Here is a 16,001-nt window from a genome sequence, read left to right on the forward strand (position 1 = left end):
ATCATTGATAATCGGCTAAACCTAAAAGCTTTTATAAACCAAACCACCAAAGACTGCTTTCATAAACTGCACGTCCTAAAAAGAATAAAACCATTGTTCCACGCTCATGACTACAGAACAATCTTACAAGCAATAATCTTCTCTAAGTTAGACTATTGCAACTCTTTATTATTAGGTCTTCCATCTTCGCATACTAAACCTCTTCAGATGGTTCAAAACTCGGCAGCCAGAATATTGACAAATTCACGGAGAAGAGATCACATTTCTCCAATCCTCAAAGACCTACATTGGTTGTCAATTCATTATAGAATCTTATATAAGTCCATTACCACAATCTACAAAGCTATCCATCAATACGCGCCGCTCAATCTACAAATCCCTTTCAGAAAACATACCTCCTCCAGACCCATAAGAGAGTATTATAAAGAATCTCTACAGGTACCTCACTCCAAAACCTCCCATCATATAACCTTCAGAGACAGGGCATTCTCCACAGCAGGACCTCCTCTATGGAACTCCATCCCACCAGATCTATGACAGGAACCCTGCCTCCCAACATTCAGGAAAAGACTCAAAACGTGGCTATTTAAAAAAGCCTTTCCGGACACTGAATGAATCTTAACTCACTACTAACCAATTTCCAGTCATTACCCTTACGCCGAAAATTATAACATTGCAAATGACACAACCCAGCAATTGCCATAAATTCTGTAAATGTTTTTTGTTAAAGTTGGGTAAATGTATTCTGTTAAATTCCTATCGCCTTTCTCTGCTCCTAGTTGTACATTTCCCTGTTTTATTGTAACTGCAATTATTTTCGCTCAGCACTTATTTGTTCCTTTTTATTGTAACCTATTATCACACCCCCCTGTTTATTGTAAACCGGCATGATGTGATACTTATCACGAATGCCGGTATAGAAAAAACTCAAATAAATAAATAAATAAAAATCTGCAGTTTGTAGAGATCCCAAATGCATTCTATATTTAACTAGAAAGAACAAAAATTATAGTTTTGTTTTGGTCCTAAGAAAAATCCTTGCTGCACATACAAAAGCAATTTAGTTAAAAGAACCACTCACAAAAAGTGCAAGAAACAGTAATTACAGTGAACTGTAATCTGAGTCCATCACTATTCGTGCCCGAAGAATCAGAGAGAGGCTGATGTTCAAAAACGTTCAGCTCTTATATTTATATCAGTCAAATTTAGGGGTCTACGTTTTCAGCTGAAAATTCACATAAAATATAGGATCCTAAAAATTAGGTTCCTAAATTTAGGGATGTTATTATTTTGCCTAGATTTAGGGACCAAACTTAGGTGCCTAGATTTGAAAATCAGTGTTAAACTCCTAACTTGGGGCTCATTTACTAAGCTGCAGTATTTTTCCCTGAGGGAAAAATTACACGGGAGTCACAAAGCTCCCCCAAACAAAGCGCAATGACGGCTCCAGGACTGTGGGGTTGCCATCGCTTAATGGCCAACTGCCCTGAGTAAGGACCTCCCGAGGGTAGTGCATAGACTCCCCACCCCCACCCCCCACCACCACCCTTGGATATACGACCCATTGTGTAAATAAACATTTACTAGACGAGACCTGCCCTTAATCACCTCCCCTTCAGTAAAAAAATTCTGAGCCTCAATGGCCAGGACCCTCACCCTAGCTGACCCCCCTACTCAAAGTACCATCCCTGGTGGTCCAGTGTGTCCCCCCCTTAATCAAATAGCCAACTCTGTGGTCCAGTTGACCCCAGTCTAGACCATCACCTGGACCCTCCTTTTTCAAAGTCTCTCTGGTGGTCCAGTGAGGATACGGAGTACCCCAGGTCAGAGTCATTTTCCACAGTAGTGCCACCCAGCCTTTGTCCCTATCATGACAGTGGCAAATACCAGGTGGCACTATTTTGGAAAATGGCTGCCACCAGGCCCAGAGCCTAAAGGGGTAATCTATACCCCACAATGGATCACCAGGGAGAAAAATAAGGAGAAAGCCTGAGGGGTAGGGATCCACTGGCGCATCAAAGATGGTATTGTGAATGGGGGAAGCCAGGAATCCCACTCTCCTGGCCAACGGGAGCTGCATTTTTTTTTACTGAAGGGAAGGGGTTGGAACAAAGTTCCACCAGTCTTAACAAGTACTTTTTATTTTTAATTTACACAATAAGCTGCCTCCAAGAGTGTGTGTGTGTGTGGGGGGGGGGGTTACTTGGGGCCACTGACCCTTTCAAATACTAGCCCCCAAGAGCATTGACAAGTGAGTCAATATCCATGCTAATGAGCTCATTTAAATATGCACTGTGCCAGGGATTGAATAACGGGAGATATTCCAAATATCTCACAATATCACCATGTAGATATTTTTTTTTGGTGCAATAAATGGCCTAACTCGGCTTAGTGAATGAGCCCCCTTGGTTTCTCCGCCGCTGTAGCTACCCACATTTTAGGAGTCTATATTAGGGTCTCCTCACTAGTAAATTTTCAAAAGGGTCAATTTAGGTGCCTATGTTTGGAGCCTACGCCCTTCAAAAATTGACCCCAAAGATCTTAGCTGATGATAGTTTTGGAAAACAACTCTCCATATCCAAAAGTTGCAATGATCAACAGTAGATAAGCCTACTGGAGAGTACTATTTGTTTAGCTAATAAAAATCTGGTGCATTGCCGGTTTACAATCTAGTTTCAAGGCAGTATCATCTGCTTTCTTCCTATCCATACAGATAAATGCAGGCAACGACACACAAACATACACACGCTGTCAAATAAGCCTATTATCCATATTGTAACGGCTGAACCTAAAACTCAAATTTTGAAAGCCACAATCAATCTGAGTCCCTATAAACTCCATACACAGAAATCAAGCTCTCGACCTTGCTCGGAATGGCTTACACCTGTGTATGGTCAGCTCGTGCCTGGGAGAAAAATACACCCCCTTCCAACTCAACATGGAAATCCAGGGGGAGATGCATGTTTCCCCCCCCCTACACTCCTGGCAGCTCTTTCCCGCTAACCTCCTCAGCGAGGACGGAGCTTATCAATCAAATCTACTCACAGTAATGCAAGCCTGGTGGGGAGGGGAAGAGGGGTTATATGGCATACGCCACCTTACAAGCACCTTTACCTCTGGGGAAACCACACTCCATGGGATCATTCCAGCAAATCTAACCCCCTAAACCATAAATGTGACGTTGTTGTGAAATGTCAGCGCGACTCGAGCAGGAAGAGGTGGTAAGATTATGGTGTGCGTCAGATACAAGCTCCTTCGGCACGGATCTGGCGGTCGCCAGGTACTCACTCTGCGTAGCCGGTGGTCCAAGGCAACCTCTTCGTCTCCTTCAGGATCAAAATGGGTCTGGCGATGTGATCGGCGGAGCATTCGACCTCGTCCTGAGACAGTCCCAGGAACTCGGGTCTGCCATATGGGAACCTCACGGGTAGCTCCGAGCTGTTGGCATGATCGGATCCCGAGCTGCCAGCCATGATGCCTCCCATGAAATTGGCCACGGCAGATTTCACTCGCGTGAGCATATTATTAGCCACGCCGCAGTGCGAGAAACATCAAGAATAAAATAATAAGCCTGCGCGGAAAAGGCGATGCTGGAGGGCGCCGGAATCCGTGCGGTGGCTCTGCCTCTCCCGGCTGCACTTCCGGAAAGCTGCATGGATCGGGCGAGGAAGCCAGCTCGGCGGAGAGGGCAGGGAGCTGGGCGAGGTGTGCGATCGCGGAGCGGAGCCCTCAGGAGCCGAGTCATGTGATGAGACCTGGCCGGACGATCGCCCATTCGTGGCGTAGAAAGCCGCAACGAGCAGGAGCCGTCCATCCTCGTGGGGGAAAAAAAGAGAACGTGCTTTAGCGATTTCATTCACAGGCAGATGTAGCGAATCATTAAAGGGAGATAACCCTAGAATTATTTTAGGCAGCATTGTGCAGCATGGCCTCCTAAAAAGTGAACCGAATTGAAGGTCACGAAGAGGCTCACAAAACACCAACACGCTCACACATACACACGGGCATAATCTGCGCACATTTGTAATCTGTGAGGAAGTCTGATACAATATTTAAAAAAAAAATGTATAAACTGCCTTTCTAGAGTGCACACCACCTTGATTTGTTTTTGCAATCCATTAAATGCATTAAACATGGCCTGTGAAAAAGATAAGCCATATTGCAAATAAACTGAACCAGCATTGGACATCAAGAAATCCAATAATCAGTGGGCCCAGCAATAAACATGATAAAAGCTTTGACACTGACTGTAATAGAATTATTACAACAGAGACATAGCAGCCAGAAAACACCCTACTCTACCAAATTTTCAAAGCATTTCACCCATGATGCAATAAGATCAATAGAAAATAAGATTGTGTTGTAAAGGGCACAAAACTCTCGTACTTTGAAGGGTGTACGATATTTTATTGTTCATGCATAATAAATATAATAGACATTTGTGCATTATGCATGAACATTAAATTATTGTACATCCTCCAAAATACTGTACCAGAGTTCCCCACAGATTACCGCTCGGAACAGACTATGGCTTTCCATGATAGTTACCTGGGTAATTGTTATGATTATCAGCTTTATAAACTAGCTGCCTGCTAGGCTATAGAATGGTGTTCAACATAAAATATTCTATTTATTTATTTATTTTCTGCATTTTGGCACTTCAAACCCCAGAGGGCTTACAATACAGAATACAATAAAAACAATGTAGTCAAAACAAACTCTTTGCCCATCCTTAAATGCAACTTTTTGTCAAAAATTGAGTAAATGGTGGTTGGTATACAGACATTGGAAAACCACACACTGGCTAAACCAGAAAGACTTTCCCAAACACATAAAATATGGTGAAAAAGTAGAGGTAAGTATATTAGACAATTTCAATAATCCTTAGCTTATTAATTAAAAGTATCATTCTGTTCACATCTTCGTATACATAGTATCATATAAAGTTTGAATATAAAATGACAAACATATATCATACATTTAATTTCTCAAATGTTTTTACTCATAAACATAATCCAGACTTCACTTACATTAATAAATCTCAGCCATAGATTACATTGTACTGTGTACAATTCTGGTTGCCGCATCTCAAAAAAGATATAGTTGCACTGGGAAAGTACAGAGAAGGGCAACCAAAATGATAAAGGGGATGGAACAGCTCCGCTATGAGGAAAGACTAAAGAGGTTAGGGCTGTTCAGCTTGGAGAAGAGATGGCTGAAGGGTGTTAAGATAGAGGTCTTTAAAATCATGAGAAGTCTAGAATGGGTAAATGTGAATCAGTTATTTACTCTTATGGATATTAGAAGGATTAGGGGACACTCCATGAAGTTAGCAAGTAGCACATTTAAGACTAATCGGAGAAAATTCTTTTTCACTCAACGTACAATTAAACTCTGGAATTTGCTGCCAGAGGATGTAGTTAGTGCAGTTAGTGTAGCTGGGTTTAAAAAGAGGTTTGGATAAGTTCTTGGAGAAGAAGTCCATTAACTGCTATTAAGTTGACTTAGGGAATAGCCACTGCTATTACTGGCATCAGTAGCATAGGATCTACTTAATGTTTGGATATTTGCCAGGTACTTGTAGCCTGGATTAGCCACTTTTGGAAACAGGATGCTGGGCTTGATGGACACTTGGGCTGACCCAGTATGGCAATTTCTTATGTTCTTACATTCATACATACACATATACATTAAGTACTTCCTCACACCACATTCCAACATACATCAGAAAATAAAAAATGCCTTCATGCAAAGTATACTCAATTAGAGAAACTTCTATAAATATTTCTTTTAGCATAAAAAGGTCTAATGATTTGAAATTATCTTAACAACCCTAAATATCGACTAAAGAAATCATTATTTCAATCCCAAGGGCTACCAAAATCCAACCAAAGATTACATTTCAATCCCGGTCCCAACAACTGAAGAAAAAGTAGATTTCACGCCCAGTCCCGACTAGGGCCCAAGTTTCGCCTTATACAAGGCTGCTTCACGGGAACAGCAATTCATATAAATTCTACAGGTTACTGTCCAATGCTCATGTGAACGTAAAATGTCAGCACTGAATACTCGTATCTAATTCGGCTCCAAATCACCGTAAACGTAGCATGAAGAGGGACTAGCTCTAGTAGAATATTACTCCAATAGCTTAACACACTTCACTTATATTTCACTTAGAACCTCAACCTTTGAGGTTCTAAAGACTTGACAGAATGAAATGATGATACTAAATAGTTTCAGTTTTTAAAATTTAAGTGAAACATGAGTGGAGGGCATTAAGCTATTGGAGCAATATTCTACTAGAGCCTCTTTGTGCTAGGTTTACGGTGATTTGGAGCCGGCGGTTAGCACCGACATAACCATTGCATAGGAGTATTCAGTGCCGACATTTTACGTTCACATGAGCATTGGACAGTAACCTGTAGAATTTATTTGAATCGCTGTTCCCCTGAAGCAGCCTTGTAGGAGGTGAAACTTGGGCCCTAGTCGGGACTGGGCGTGAAATCTACTTTTTCATCTGTTGCTGGGACCGGGATTGAAATTTAATCTTTTGTCAGATTTTGTCGGTTGCTGGGATTGTGATTGAAATGTAATCTTTTGTCGGATATTGGTAGCCCTTGGGATTGAAATAGTGATATCTTTAGTCAATATTTGGTGTTGTTAAGACCATTTAAAATCTTTAGGCCTAAGAGAAATATTTATAGGTTTCTCTTAATGAGTATGCTTTGCATGAAAGCATTTTTTATTTTCCAAAATATGGGAGGTCGACCGGGCCTTGTAGCTAGCCCGGAATGGGGCGCTGCACTAGGGAAGCAGACGAGCGGTTGGCATGGGGGCATGGATGGGTTCAGGCCTCAGTGGCCCGCATTCAGGGGAGGTTCGGGTCCCTATGTGGCAGGGAGATCATCCGCGCTGGGTGGAGTCAGCTCAGTTGGCCCTCTGTCTGGGTGGCCGGTGGGAATGGACGGCACTGGGTTCCCCTCAGTTGGTTTCAGTTCAGGGGGGTGGCTCCCAGCACAGTGGGTTATTCCTGGCTGGAACCCCAGCTCCAGTAATTCCCAGGGGGTGGACAAGGACTTGGGTCTCTCTGTGGGTGTGGCGCCTCCTGCTGAAGGTTGGATCTTTTTCTCAATGCAATTCAGGAGGCCTTGGAAGAATTGTTTCCCTAGGAAGAGGGGCCGCATCTTTGGGGGTCACAGAATACTACATATCTGTGTCTGTGGCTGATGGTCTGAGTCACTTGGGTTCAAGTTATTTCATTCACTGTTAAGCATTCCTGTTACAACTCGACTCCGGAAGACAACTGGGTGCAGTTGTTGGTTACGGGCTCCTTGTTGGGAGGTGGCGGGGGTCCACTGGCTCGGCTCCTTGTTGGGAGGTGGCGGGGGTCACAAGTTTGTCGAAGGCTTTGGAAAATCTAGCCAAGCAGCTTGTGCTGGCCATCTTGCTGGGTGGTGGCGGATGTTAATTAATGCGGTGGAAATGGCTCGGGCCCCTGTGTTTTATAATAAAGCTGCGGCCCTGTTGTTTCCAACTTGATGTCAGTATGTTATTTAATTGTAAAAGAGGGCGGATGCAGGTGAGTGAATGTACTGGCTGCCTATATTATAGTTTAATTTTTTTAATCTGATGTATGTTGGAATGATGTGTGAGGAAGTTCTTTATGCATATGTGTGTGTATGAATGTATTTGATGGCCGGGATTTATTAATATGTGAAGTTTGGAATATGTTTATGAGAAAAAACATTTGAAAAATTGAATATATGATACTTTTGTCAATTTGTATTCAAACTTTGTTTATATGATATTATGTATATGAAGATGTGAGTAAAATGATACTTTTAATTAATACGCTAAGGATTATTAAAATTAGGTAATATACTTACCCCTAGTTTTTCACCATGGTTTACAGAAATGGCAATGAAAAAAAAAGGGTCCCAAATCAATTGTAATAATTCATTAACTGAGCAAAATGGCAGCAGTGACTATCTCTGCAGTTCCCACATTTGATAAATTCTTGAAATTGTTCTGCTTTGCTATTCCCTTCAGTGAACCTGTAATGACTGTGTTTGGTAAATGCCTGAGACAGTTCCATTCTCTCTGCCAGTCCCTCTGAAGTACCTGCTCACACCCTTAGATCAGGTTCTCCAATTCCAGGGCCTCCTTTTCTAAGCATTTTTTCCATAGATACAGAATGGAAGAAAGGTCCTTAAGTTGTTGTGTCTCTATTTGAGAATTCTCCTTGTGCATGAAATCTGCATTGACTCTAAGCACAGCACTTCATTCTCCTTGCTTGCTAGTTACAAGATGTTCCACCCAGAATGAAAGGAGCCTACATTCCAGATGCACAAGTTCACAATATGCATGGGTATGGGAGTCAGAGACCTCATGACTCCCTTGACATGTCCTGAGCATTTGGCATGGATAGGCTATCAAACACAAAAGTTATTAGGGATACATATGTGCTAAGAATATGCATTCGCTCTGTATCGTTCCATGGTGAGACCGCACCTTGAATACTGTGTACAATTCTGGTCGCCGCATCTCAAAAAAGATATAATTACGATGGAGAAGGTACAAAGAAGGGCTACTAAAATGATAAGGGGAATGGAACAGCTCCCCTATGAGGAAAGACTAAAGAGGTTAGGACTTTTCAGCTTGGAGAAGAGACGGCTGAGGGGGGATATGATAGAGGTGTTTAAAATCATGAGAGGTCTAGAACGGGTAGATGTGAATCGGTTATTTACACTTTTGGATAATAGAAAGACTAGGGGGCACTCCATGAAGTTAGCATGGGGCACATTTAAGACTAATCGTAGAAAATTCTTTTTCACTCAACGCACAGTTAAACTCTGGAATTTGTTGCCAGAGAATGTGGTTAGTTCAGTTAGTGTAGCTGTGTTTAAAAAAGGATTGGATAAGTTCTTGGAGGAGAAGTCCATTACCTGCTATTAATTAAGTTGACTTAGAAAATAGCCATTGCTATTACTAGCAACGGTAACATGGAATAGACTTAGTTTTTGGTTCTTATGGCCTGGATTGGCCACTGTTGAACTCTTGGTCTGACCCAGTATGGCATGTTCTTATGTTCTTATTCACAATTCTAAATGGGACAAATTAGTCCATTTTTGGTTTAGTTTGGGTCAACCAAACCAAATGGATGCACTCCACTGAAAAATTGGAATCCTTTTCAGCTCATTTGGTTTGATCTCATTAAAGCCTATGCTTGTCTTGGACTTGAAGCCAGACAAAGCAAGGACAAAAAAAATTAGAATCAGGGTGGCTCCTGGTTTGTGGCTGGAGCTCCCCTTAATTTGTTACTTTATTTAGTAAATTGCCTTTTTTTTTTTTTTTTAACAACTATGGGGAAGCAAAAAGAGACCGTAAAGAGAACGGTTCCTGAAGCTCAAGGACCACAGTTCCGACTGATGTTGGTTAAACACGCACTCATCCTGTCCTCATTGGGATCGGAGTTCAGCTTGGCAGGTCAAAGGGTGACCAGCCCACAGGCAGTGGAGGTGTCTCTCAACCCAACAGCCTTCAACACCAAACCCTTCAGGCATTGCTGTCTTGGCAAAGGGTAGAATGCCAGAGCAGCATTTCTGCCACAACTTCGGGCAGTGCCTTTCTGCTTGATTCTGAGAGAGGAGTGCGGTTGGAAGCAGAGGTGGATATTCATTGCACCCGGGAACTGGTTGAGGTAATTGGGATAGTCTGCAGAGAGCCAAGTGAAGGAGATGATATTTGCTGCCTTTGAGGAGAAATAATGCATGCCTTTTGGAGGTCCTTGATGCTATATCCAGATTGAACAAACGGTGGTGCTATTCGTGCAAAAGCCGGCAGCGAAGACACCGCTGTGGTGTGAAGGCTGCGGACTTTCGCAGGTCCGCCCCCATCCCCACAGCTTAGACAGATCATTTTCTGGAGCTAAACAGGAAGGTGAGAGAGATCAGAGCTCTGCATGTTGGGGAAGAAAGTGCTGGAGATTGCCAGATTTATCTTCCCTAACCTAGAAGAGGTCTGATTTCATTCAGGGAGATGACTCCACTGAGAAGATCTGAGTTGCCCCTAGATACCTGATTTCATCATAGGTAGGAGGTGACATGCCAACATTTCCCTAAGAGATATTGCATGGTTTTTGCTACTTTGCCAAATAAAGTTGCGGACTCCTCTCTTATACCATATTATACAAAAACACCTGTAGTATTGTGGACCTCCTGGAAACCAGACCTGTTTACAAACTTTGCTTAGAACAATTGGCCTAGGACAGGGATAGCCAGCTCTGGTCCTCAAGAGCCATATCAACAGGCCTGGTTTTCAGAGTATTCACAATGAATATGCATGAGAAAGATTTGCATGCACTACTTCCATTATTTTCAAATCTAGCTCATGCATATTTATTGGGAATTTCCTGCAAATCAAATCCTTTTGTGGCTCTTAAGGACTGGAGTTGGCCACCACTTGCATGGGTATCTTCATTGGCTTCTCTGGCTACTGGAGAATGCTGCTCCTTGGGTCTGATTGTAACCTATGACTTACAGTCTATCTTCAATAATGAACTATCCTACTGCTGAACTGAGGTTCCTTCCAGATATTTCCCTTATTTCTAACCTCCCTTCCAGTCCTTGCTCTCTCTCTCACCTCTTCGCCTCACTCATCCTCAAGGTAGCAGCTTGTTGCTATCTGGCCCCTTCATTTCACAGCCCATCATGTAGCCTAGGGGACCTTACTTTTGATGTCACAATAGGGCCCTTCCCAAACAGGAACCTTGTTTCTTTATGAGCCCAGTTATTTGTTCCCTCACTGCTCTTTGTACAAGGTTTGTTGCAGTATCCAGTTCAGCTTGTGCAAATAATTCTCATGATACCTGCTTTTAGCCATGATGTTACAATATATTTTTTTTTGCAGTAGCATAAGTTCAGCTGCATCTCAAAGTCAACCTACTATTCAATAACGATTTTGAGTTAATTCAGTTTTAAGTTATTTTGTATGGACCGGTCCTGGTGGCTCAGTAGCACTGCAATGAGGAAGATCCTCAGTTTGATCCCCCAAGTCTGATCTTACACTTGCTGGGTTGACTGCGACCTGAGATGCTGTGGAGGCAGCATTCAAAGACCCCAGGAGGAGGGGGGGGGGGGGGAATTCATGGTCATCACTCACAGATGACACTTAGTGGCTGTACTCAGAGCCCATGACTGGAGAATTCCATGGTCTCCAGCCCTGGGCACTGATGTAATGACCCAAGTTTTTACATTGGATTGGGTGAGTGGATATATAAAATAAGGGGAAAAATCTGCATGTAGTCGTAAATGAAGGCTCATGGTATCAGGATCCCAGCCCTGATTACAATTGATCTCTAGAGGATGAAAGGAGCAGGATGAAGCTGCCAGCTCAAAACAATATATGTGAGTTATTTTGTGAAGTGTTTCTGCACCACAGAGAACAGGGACCTTTGCTATTTGTAACAGTTCTCCAATTCATGATGTGGATAGACATGCACAAATTGTTATGACAACGATTCTGGATTCTGAATTGGATACCGAAACCAGGCTAAAATAAGGATTTGGTCATTAGTCACACAGCAGCAAAATGACTCATCATTATATTGAAACAAGTAAGGTAATTAGAAATATTTATAAACTTCTCACACATCTCTACTGGGAAATATAACAGAAGCTGAAGGAAAAGAAGCATGTTATTTGTTTTAACTGCTGCCAAGTTTACAGTATTTTGAGACATTATTTAGCACAGTGGCCCTTGAATACATAATTAGTCACACTGGTTCTCAGCAAAATCAACAAGGTGATAAAAGTGAATTTATGGAACTTCATGGCAGAAAATAAAGTAGATCACCTCTATGGAAAGCAGCAATTCATCATGACCAATTTTTCTTTCCCAAAACAAAAGTGAGAAATATGTTTTTATGCATTATTTTAGTCTAGGTGCAAGATGCTGTCTGGGCAAAACTGTGGAAGAAGTTCAAAAGAGGTTATTCTAAACCCGCCCATCTTGTGATAGGGTCCTCCCACGATGGTGGCAAAAGTGACTGTATGTAATGGGGTTTCAGTAGATTCACTAGGTGTTATTGTCAAGAGTTGACGCTAGAAAACGGAATTCTCCTTACTTCCAGGTCTCCTAAAATAATAAAAGGGGTCCACAACCTACTCAGACAGACTCTCAGGGATAAAGAGGGAAGGCAGAATCCGTAAAAGATAAATCAGATGAAATCACAATGATTAAATGGGAGAATCTGAACATTTTAAAATGTATTTTCTGAGATGAGAAAAAAACTATTGCAAACTAGCAGCAAGTGATCACATGAGTGAGATAAGTTTGTATTTATAACAAGTAAGAAAATCAACTAAATCAGAGCTCTTTTCTTTCCTATTAGATTCTTTTGAGAAAACCAGAACCGGCTCTGTACCTTTTATGTTGACAATAAGACCAGTTATTTTTACTTTTGATGTTAACAGCTAAATATGATGTTGTTTGTCAAAGATTGTTGAAAAGATTTGATTCTTTGTGTGTTCTTGTCCTCCGGTATTATTGCAAGAATCAAATTTTGCTGGATTGTGCTAGATGAAAAAAAAAAAAAACTACAAAAAGTAAATGGTGAGTAAAAACAGCACTGTGGGTCTGTTTCTCCTTTTCTTTCTGTCTTGTCTCTTTTTATTTGTTTGTTTGTTTTCTTTGTAATTGTTTGATTCTTTTCCCCTTTTTTTGTATTTTGTCCTGTCTTTTCTATTTGTCTGAATGTTTGTTGTCTCTGCTAATATATGTCCTTTTCTTTTCTCTCTCTCTTTCCTTTTCCACTCTGTAGGTGTAAATGTGTTCCAGCCTAGGCAGGTTCTTCTGTTTTGGTGTTGTAGCTGGTACACACTTGTCTGGAGCTCGTCTACAATCAGCTAGGGTTCACAGCTTGTGCTTGAGGCTTGAATGCAGTGATTCGTCCTCTCACTGTTTCCGGGGTACACTAACAGAGAGTGTAGTTAGCATTTGAGGCTTGAATAGGTGAGAGGCACCAATTGAGGTTGTCTCAGGACACAACACAAAAAATAGAATCATAAAACCATAAATAGGCATCAACAGACAAAACAAAATAATATAAACATATCACACAAACATAAGATAATAAAATAATTATGTGGGAAGGTAATCTAATAAATTACTTTAAAAATTATTCTTGGACTCTATTAAGTTGTACTTTAATTAAATAAGACAAGGGAAAAACCTGTGTATGCTAACACAAAACATCTTCCAATAGGGATTCTATAGAGTACCCTTAGTGTTGTCCAGTTTAACTTCAAACTAAGGGGGTCATTTATCAAAGTGCTATGTGGCATTTTCACATGCAAAAAGCACCTGTAGCACATGTGAAAACACCATAATGCATGGTGTGATGCAAATTAGGAAAAGGGGAGGTGTTGTTTTCAGTATTTTAAGCTGCTGGGGGGGGGGGGGGAAGAGAGAGAGAGAGAGTAGCTATAAGGGCCTCATACTAGGTAGGTATTTATATCTCTATATGAGGACCACCTAGCTGCTCGAGGTGAGGTTTAGGTATTAGTGTAGGGGTTAGGAGCCACTTTGACATTCAGAGTGCGACGTACGAACAGAACAGTGCACTCTTGTGAAGATTTGATGACCCTTGGAGTGAGGAAACTCACCCAAAGATGAGATTTGTGCAATGTTCTCTCAGCCTAACTTGATGGGCTCTCTACCTCGGTAACATCAAGCTAGGTTAAGAGAACATTCACAAATCTCACCTTTGGGTGAGTTTCCTCACTCCAAAGGCTATCAAATCTTCACAAGAGTGCACTGTTCTGTTCGTACGTCACAGTCTGAATGTCAAAGTGGCCCCTAACCCCTAGACTACTACCTAAACCTCACCTCGAGTAGCTAGGTGGGTCTCATATATATGAGGGCCTTATAGCTAGTCTCAGTGTCTCTCTCCCTGCTGCCACCCCCCCAGTGGTTGTAGATAGGAAATACAATTCTGGTACTTATCACAAAGTGCAAAAACATTATTACAGTTTGCACTAATACCAATGTGTAGTGCACTTTGCAATAAACAGCTTATTACCATAAAACACACCCCTTTTCTTATCACATGCGATATTTAATGCATTTTGATAAATCCAGGCCTAAAGTTTAAAAATAAAATAATAATTATATTTTTCTAAAGTTAAAATGACAGAGGGAAGTTACACAATGAAGTGTTAATGGTGGCACAGACATTTTCTCTCTTTTGATGTTAAAGGTTGTCAATGTTGAATATAGAATCTGGAGTCTTGAATGTGCAGAGACTCTACTATATATATATATATATATATGCAATTGTAGGTTACACTGTTTGAACAAATACTGAACCCCTTGTGATACCTAACCTTGTAACTACAGGTGTCTATGCAGTCCCTATTTCCTCCTTAGGTAATCAAGAACTTTAAAATTGCAGTGCTGTTGCAGCTCTGATACTTCTTCATTACATCTTTTAGTTAATGTTACTTGTGACCCTCAGGGTCCTCACTCTTATCTATTCTTTTTAATATTTACTTACCTCTTCTATGCTCTCTCCTTACTGGATTGGGTATCTCATTTAAATTATTTGCAGACAATGCTCAGTTTTCTTTCTGTGTTTCTTCTACATTTGCCTCTGCACTAAGCAAACTGAAAGTTTGCCTTTCTGCCATAAAGGATTGGCTATCGAGCAATATGCTTTATCTTAATATAAAAAACCCCAGAAGTAGTATTTCTATAAAGCATAGAAGATAAAAATATTCCTGAGCAATTTTTATTTGAGGAGTACACCATTCCTATTCAGTCTAAAACTCAGGATCTAGGGATTATAGTTGATTCCTCCCTTTCCTTGCAACCTCATATGAACGCTTTAGTAGGGATGTGAATCGTTTTAGGACGATTAAAATTATCGTCCGATAATTTTAATATCGTCTTAAACCGTTATGGAACACAATACAATAGAGATTCTAACGATTTATCGTTATAAATCGTTAGAATCGTGAGCCGGCACACTAAAACCCCCTAAAACCCACCCCCGACCCTTTAAATTAAATCCCCCACCCTCCCGAACCCCCCCCCAAATGAGTTAAATAACCTGCGGGTCCAGCGGCGGTCCGGAACGGCAGCGGTCTGGAACGGGCTCCTGCTCCTGAATCTTGTTGTCTTCAGCCGGCGCCATTTTCCAAAATGGCGCCGAAAAATGGCGGCGGCCATAGACGAACACGATTGGACGGCAGGAGGTCCTTCCGGACCCCCGCTGGACTTTTGGCAAGTCTCGTGGGGGTCAGGAGGCCCCCCACAAGCTGGCCAAAAGTTCCTGGAGGTCCAGCGGGGGTCAGGGAGCGATTTCCCGCCGCAAATCGTTTTCGTACGGAAAATGGCGCCGGCAGGAGATCGACTGCAGGAGGTCGTTCAGCGAGGGTTCCGGCGCCTGCCTCTGACCCTGCTTTGGAAACTGGACTTTGCCTTGCCCTCCGCCTGCCTCTGACCCTGCTTTGGATACTGGACTTTGCCTTGCTTGCTGCCTGCCTCTGACCCTGCTTTGGATACTGGACTCTGCCTTGCCTGCTGCCTGCCTCTGACCCTGCCTTGGATACTGGACTTTGCCTTGCTTGCCGCCTGCCTCTGACCCTGCTTTGGATACTGGACTTTGTCTCTTTGATGCCTGCCTCGACTGCAGACTGTCTATACCACTGCCCTGCTGGTAACTCCACCTGCCGGTCCTGAGGCCGACGAGGAACCACGGTAAGCCTTTCTACATTGTCATTCTGGCCCAAGGGTTCACCGATTCATTGAATCGTAACACACACAGACACACACATGCATGCAGGCTGTCACACACAGACACACACATGCATACAGGCTGTCACACACAGGCACACACACATGCATGCAGGCTGTCACAGGCACACACACACCAGCTCACACACAGACTCACTAGCACAGCTTGCAATGGCAGGGCCTTATTTTTTTTTATGTTTTGGTTG

At 42.2% G+C, this 16,001-nt stretch overlaps 1 protein-coding gene across 2 annotated transcripts in view; it reads right to left on the bottom strand.

Moving 5' to 3' along the window:
- The window catches only part of PPM1H (protein phosphatase, Mg2+/Mn2+ dependent 1H), a 286,682-nt gene extending 282,903 nt beyond the window's left edge, over nt 1-3,779 (bottom strand). The window contains exon 1 of one of the 2 annotated variants that reach the window (XR_003858625.1): nt 3,289-3,779. Coding sequence is in view for 1 of the 2 variants with exons in the window: in XM_029615841.1 (XP_029471701.1) it covers nt 3,289-3,521 (233 nt within the window). In the remaining variant the exon portion in view is untranslated. The remainder of the gene's footprint in view (nt 1-3,288) is intronic. The other variant, XM_029615841.1, reaches the window with a different exon arrangement.
- Between the last annotated feature and the right edge of the window lie 12,222 nt (nt 3,780-16,001).

This window comes from Rhinatrema bivittatum, chromosome 9 (genome assembly GCF_901001135.1).
Source record: "Rhinatrema bivittatum chromosome 9, aRhiBiv1.1, whole genome shotgun sequence".
In the NCBI taxonomy this organism is placed as follows: domain Eukaryota; kingdom Metazoa; phylum Chordata; class Amphibia; order Gymnophiona; family Rhinatrematidae; genus Rhinatrema; species Rhinatrema bivittatum.